Source organism: Quercus lobata, chromosome 2 (genome assembly GCF_001633185.2).
Source record: "Quercus lobata isolate SW786 chromosome 2, ValleyOak3.0 Primary Assembly, whole genome shotgun sequence".
NCBI classification, from domain to species: Eukaryota; Viridiplantae; Streptophyta; class Magnoliopsida; order Fagales; family Fagaceae; genus Quercus; species Quercus lobata.
In genome coordinates this window covers 73,342,405-73,349,155 of record NC_044905.1, presented here as the reverse complement: position 1 = coordinate 73,349,155, position 6,751 = coordinate 73,342,405, and the positions used below count along the sequence as shown (strand labels likewise).

The 6,751-nt window shown below is 29.6% G+C and overlaps 1 protein-coding gene across 3 annotated transcripts; it reads right to left on the bottom strand.

The window, feature by feature from the left end:
* Positions 1-1,212: 1,212 nt before the first annotated feature.
* On the bottom strand, positions 1,213-3,017 carry LOC115978244 (protein NOI4). Of its 3 annotated transcripts, XM_031100267.1 has the most exons (3): positions 2,817-3,001; positions 1,667-1,912; positions 1,213-1,549 (listed from the first exon to the last, which is right to left on the bottom strand). In XM_031100267.1, exons 1-3 carry the CDS (start codon positions 2,823-2,825, stop codon positions 1,526-1,528), a joined length of 279 nt encoding a protein of 92 aa, XP_030956127.1. In that variant the 5' UTR covers positions 2,826-3,001; the 3' UTR covers positions 1,213-1,525. The 3 variants fall into 3 exon arrangements, with proteins under 3 accessions (XP_030956127.1, XP_030956125.1, XP_030956126.1); XM_031100265.1 differs by lacking the exon at positions 1,213-1,549 and having other exon boundaries at positions 1,556-1,912; positions 2,817-3,017; XM_031100266.1 differs by lacking the exon at positions 1,213-1,549 and having other exon boundaries at positions 1,556-1,909; positions 2,817-3,016.
* Positions 3,018-6,751: the final 3,734 nt, after the last annotated feature.

The window sequence follows — 6,751 nt, the reverse complement described above, 5'->3', positions numbered from 1 at the left end:
GTCACGATCAAAATCTCAGTATGTTGGGCAGCCGCATTTAGTGTTAATGGAACATATATTCTGTTGATGGAACATATATTCTCAAGATAGAATTCATAATCTCTTAACGGGGATATAAAATATTCCCTTGAGATAAGTTTAATAGGTTTAGTTATTCTGAGTGTTGGGCCCAACCACTTTAGTAAGGAGTTACTAAAGTATATATTTATGAAATTTGATTTCATAAATATATTATAAATAACATAAAGGATTAAATCGGATACTCAAGGATTAAGATTTAGTAATCTTCAAAGTGGTAGTCAACATTCATAACTTTGTATTATTATGAATATTTTAATGAAATGGTTGCATGTATAATAAAGTCTTGGGATATAATTTATTAATAAGGTCTAGAGTGCAATTATAATCTTATAGCGGTATTAAATATAATTAATGGTAACTTTGAACTTGTCAAGAGTTGACAGAAAAGCCCAAGACCCATTGGAGCTAGAGTCTTATTTGTTCCCTTTGGTCACATCTCAAACCACAAACTAAAACCCAATTGGGTAGGCTCAAAAGGCTAACCCAATTAGATAATCAGTTTTTATTTAATAAGAGTTATTAAATAAGTAACTACTACTGTAGTTAAAATGTACGTATGATAAAAAGAAAAGAAAACAGTTTTTCTCTGCAAGGAGAAAAAAGAAAGATTTTTCTTTGAGAATCTATGTACAAAAGATTGATTGAGAGACCACACATCTTGGACACCATGTGGAATTGAGATGAAAATTAAAGGTATTCTCAAGTTTTGGTTTTGAATTTCACTGCATCAAGGTACGCTTTCTATTCTTTATTCTAGAATTCAAGGTTACGTGTTATCTTTCATGAATGAAGTAGATCCGTGATTATTGCTTCCGCTGTGTGTTTTGCATGGGATACAAAACCAAATTTTCTAACAAATCCAACCCCAAACCGTTCTGTTACCATTTTTTAGTTCAAACATCACTAAAAGCTTAATTGTTTGGGCACGTATAATGGATTTTTCTATTGTAAGGACCTCGAAAATTAGTTGATAAAAGGATGTTACATAAGTTGATTATTCTAATTTGTCATCTTTTAAGCGCAAAATATAATAATTTGGGAACGAGTTATTTAGTTAAGGACAAAAGCACAATCACATTCCTTGGATTTCAAATAACAAAGCAATACCCTAATTTAAATCACATCTTCACGAGACAGTAAAAAAAAAAATCAAAAATCAAAAAGATAATCAAGGAGATTCAGAAAGAATACATGAACTTTAGAGAAGTGCACTTGTATTTGTCGTCTTTCTTTTCCTCCTATATAACATACACAAAGATTGGCAATATGAAAGGGGTTTAACAAAAATATCATGTAAAAGCTGAAATTAGGGGAAAATGGAAACTAGCCGCCATATGTTCCCCACTGGCAATCTGAAATGCACACATGAATTTATCCTATACCAGGGTACCACCACCATGCATGGCCACATTATGCCATCTCACAGTTATGAAGCTAGTCAAATTCAGAAACAGCAAAACCATTTTTTCTGCATCCAAAACACATAGAATAATAAGAAATGTCAAGAGTCTAGCTGTTACCAATTAATTATAGAATTATATGATTCCTCTTTGATAGCAATGGTTTTTGTCATTGTATAATTTACCATTGGTGTGTATTGAATATTTTCTACTGGCGGTCTAGATGAATTATCATTCCTTTGTGCGGTGGCTGTGGCTGTGGCTTCACTCCCCGTCCCCGTCCCATTTCCAGTACCAGTCCCAGGGCCAGTAGCTCCATTAGATTTCTTTGCATCTCTAGCTTTGCTGAATATCACAGTAAACCCTTCGGCCGAGGCTGGATTGTTCACATCCCACTCTCCAAATTTAGGTAGAGGCCGACCCTTATCCTGCTTCAGATGAGAAAAACTATTAGTTAGCTTATTAGCAAAATACCTACAAAATTTCATAAATGTACAAACTTTTGAGAAAAAAAAATATTTTCAACTATAAATTCAAGCAATCAATAGTTCATAAATGTACAAACTTTTGAGATAAAATATTATTGTCAACTATATATTCAAGCAATCAATAGTTCATAAATGTACAAACTTTTGAGAAAAAAATAATCAACTACAAATTCAAGCAATCAATAGTGTACACAAAATTCTTCAATGGATATAAGAAGTAGGTTTTCTGATTATTTAATACAAAAATATGACTTTGTTAAAAGCTCTCACATTATTCAAAAGCAAGATAGCTAGAATATATAGAAACTATTAGAAAGTACGAAAATTGGCAGTAAAATTGTTATTGTTAATTGGTTAAAGCAATAGAATGCAGGACAAAAGAATTCTGACTTTACATAATGTTTTAGTGACTTAAGTTTTAAAGGACATGGGTGACTTTCTCTAATTTATAAGTTTTGGATTGTACATGTGCAACGTAGGTGTAACAATTATGAATCTATAGCATGATATGGAATTCCAAAAAGAAAATTCAGTTCAACATTATGAATATTGGTTTTTTCTGTTGTCTTCATTTAATGAGAAATTTGGGTTGCAAATAATCAAATATTGTCTAATGATGATACTATGACAAAATTAGTAACCAACCAATTTGAGCAAATCAATAGAACTACCATTGTCAATATCCTTAAAACTACTCAAAGAACTTACATCAATATCATTTTCTAGCATTATGTAAATCAACTCAGGAAAATGAAAGAAAAATTTTGGAGAAGAAACAAAGAGATTCAAACATAATAGATATATATACACATAAATTTATGTTACAATATTGTAGAGATGATCTTACCGACGCCATTAAATTCTATCGCAGGAAGTTTCTACTATGAGAATGGGAGAGAAATGATGAGAAGACAAAAAAGGAAGAGAGAGAGAGAGAGAATGAGAGAGAGAGAGAGATCCAAAACTTGAGAAAAAAAAAGAAGATGAACAGAGCGAGTCTTAAGGTAAGAACCTAAGACAATAGCGGGTATAAATTATTGGTGAGTGTTGAATGAGGCATACACGTCGTTACCACGTACTTCAGCTGGTTTTGGCGCAATCTCTTCTAGTACATTACAAAATCTTTAAGAAAGCAGCTAATAATTCTAATGCCACACTTTGATTACACATATGCAAATAATTAAACAAAATTGAAGAGTTGTGTTTTATTGGTACTCGTTGCTCGAATGAGATTAACGGCATTTAGCTCGTTTTTTTTTATGACTTTATTATGACGTGCATAATTACATCAATGGGTCTCATCTAATCTTATGATACATACAAATGAAAGAGATAAGAGTAATGTTACCCAAAAAAAAGGTTGAAATCAAATACCTTAAATCATGAGATTTGACTCTCTCTTTTTTTTAAATGAAGCTATTAAATTAATTTAATTTCATGAACGTGGTACACCATCGTTAGCATATTTCTTTATATAGTTTGGAATTTCTTCTTACCAGACCTTAGCTACCTCCCTAGATTGGCCCCAAGGCCAAAGCATCAAGAGGTTTATTCAAGCTGAAGTTATTTGGTGTATTAGTTGTTTTTTTTTTTTTTTTTTTTTTTTTTTTTTTTTTTTTGAAGAGGTGTATTAGTTGTATTATATATCTCATATATAGGTAGACCAAATATGTAAATTACATATATGATATTTGTATTTATATGAGAGAAAGGAGTATGTAATATATTGAGTGCACTGATGGTTTCTCCTATTTAAAGATTGAATATTGACTTTTATACATATATTTACATTTATATATGTGTCTTTTTATTGATATACTTATTTTCTATTATGATTAATGGATATTATATGTCTTATATGCCAAACTTAAACAAGGTTCAAAATTAAGAAATGAAAAATGAAGGTAGAAAAAAATAATAATATATATATAAATCAAGTGTGCAAATTAAAGAGAAAAATAAAAATGAATTGTCAACTTTTAAAAGTGATAAAAGAATGATAATAGGAGATAATAAAAAAATTATTTAATAATCTATTAATTCTTCACAAAAATTAGTGCAAAATTTGAGAATAATTATATAATACACTCCAAAATTTGATATTTTTTTCAAGTTAGACTTCAAAATTTTATGTGCATAAATGTCTACGATATAGTTTTAATGTTTTTTTTTTAAAACTCATGTAAAACCATTCCTCCTCCAACTATTAAATTATCTATTAAAAAATAAATATTAAAATATAATTTTACTAATATAAACTTTAAAATATGAAAAAATGGATATTTAAATTTATTTCATTAAAGAAATTAATGTTTATACCACTTTTTGGATGAATGCTTAGGAAATAGAATAAAATATGCATTATCTTGTAGTTATTCTGTTTAATCATACTAAACTTCTAAACATAGGAAAAGAGTATATCCCCTTCCCTTCCCTTAAGAGGCCCAACCACAAACATTGGAATGGATTATTATAAAGTATTAGATTCATAATATTTTTACAATACTTTTAACTTTTCATAATAAATCCTAAATAGTAAATTATTATCAATTTTAATTTAAATATTTATTATTGAAATTACTTTTTTACCTGTCAATAACATGCTGTAACTTAAAATTTTTGTTATAAAAATGATGTATACATGTTATTTCGCTCCCCATAAAAAGATGAATTCTGGCCAATTTGGGCTTCCATATATATAGGTGCTGGGTCAGGCCTTGTCAAAACTTCACTAAAACAGTTGACCACAATAGGTAAACACATCTTCCGTTCTTATTCTTCCACGTGGCGATCACTGAACCGAGTGTTCGTGGTAGACACGGGCCAACCTTGTATTTGACTATTTGGGAGAAGAACATTTATAGAAACAGCGAAAGCAACGCTACTGCTACTTTGACCATTGGCTCAAAATCCTCCACATCACACACATTAACTCCCAAAGACCAAGCAATCCACGGCAAGTCCCCAACGAAAAAAAAAAAGTATCATTTTGATACTAAATTTATGTTTCATAATTCAATTTTACTTTGAATTATATGTTGTTAATTTAATATACATAAAATTAAGAAATTGGTTCAATATTTACTCTTACTTCCGTTTTTTTCTTTTTTTAAGAGGGAATAATTACTTTATAAATTAAAATTTATTTTAAAAACATAAAGTATTTTTTATGAGCAAGTTACACATATACATGCTCTAATGCTCAAGAAATTTGTGTAATGACCAAGAGTCTTATAACTCAACTAGTTAATATTTTGTAGTGTTTCTAAAGAAATCATAAATGGCTCAAATATTGTAGTAAAAGATCTTGAATTTGAGATGTTATACACCGAATGTGAGACTTAAGATACACTTGATTTTTTTTTTTTTTTTTTTTTTTTTTTTTTACAATAAGGAGGATGTGGAGATTTGAATAAGAACTCTCTCCATTAAAAGGGAAAAAAAATACGATTAAGTTATAAGATTTCTAAAGACTTAAGATACTAAAATTTATTTTCTCAAAAGAAAAAAATACTAAAGTTTAAAGGATACATGTGTGCAATTGGGACTAGCTTAGCATTCATGGTAGTGGTGCTAAAAATTTTAGTTTTTAGCAACTCAAAGAATTTTTATATCTATTTCATCATCTCACTATACATTACACCAAATATCAAAGGTTCTTCTTTTCACATCATAGCTAAAAATTATTCATCTCTCTCTCTCTCTCTCTCTCTCTCTCTCTCTCTCTCTCTCTCTCTCTCTCTCTCAACCAAAACCCACCAAATCAACCAAAACCTAGCGAAAAAACAAAAAGCGTCATACCAACAAAAATTCAATCTAGAGAAGAGAACGACTGAGAGAAAGAGAGCAAACCCACCACAGCTAACCCACCATTGTCATGTCACCGCTACACAGATCTAACCAACCACTGATTATCTTCATCGTTTGTCTGAGACTGTGAGAAAGAGAAGAAAATTGAGAAGTCAAACACGAGAGAGAGAGAGAGAGAGAGAGAGAGAGAGAGAGAGAGTCCAAGAGTTAGAGAAAGAGGGGGAGGTGAGAGAATAAAAGGCAATGATAAATAAGTAAGAGCTGCTACAGTAGGATTTTATAAATAACAATTCTACAGTAGTTAAGAGTTAAAGAGATTTAGGTATAACAACATTGATGTAGGATGATTTTTGTGATTTGAAGGGCTAAAGTAGCTTTTGAATGATTTTACCACTATTGTTGTGAATGCTCAAGCTAGATTTTGTTTTTTAGCATTTATGAGCAATTTTTTTAAAACCTTACTTTTTCAAAGTAAAAATATATTTTAACATATTTTTAGCAAAAAACTAAATAAATTATTTCCAAACAAATACTTATTGGTTGAATTTAGTCAGATGGTACCTCCCCATGCATATGCATGGAAAATGGGAAGCCTCAATTCAAGTCATGGTGAGAGGACATGACTTTTATTTAGTAATATTTCTAACCAATTTAAAAAATAAAAAAAATAAAATAAAATAAAAAAGGACGATTCATGTGATTTTTTTTTTTTTTTTTTTTGAGGAAACAATAATACTTATTAAAACACACAAATACGAAAATAATATATGTTATTTTGATAATTAATTGTGATGTTAAGTGAAAATTATAGCAACATCCAGCCAACTATGTTTTAACAATTGACATAAATTAACTTATCCAATTAGCATATATTCTTTTTAATATGTATAGGTGGAAAAATTGAAATTTGATCCGTGCGTCTCCATCTAAAAGCATACAAAATTTTGGGTCTCTCTAATTAAAAAATAATAA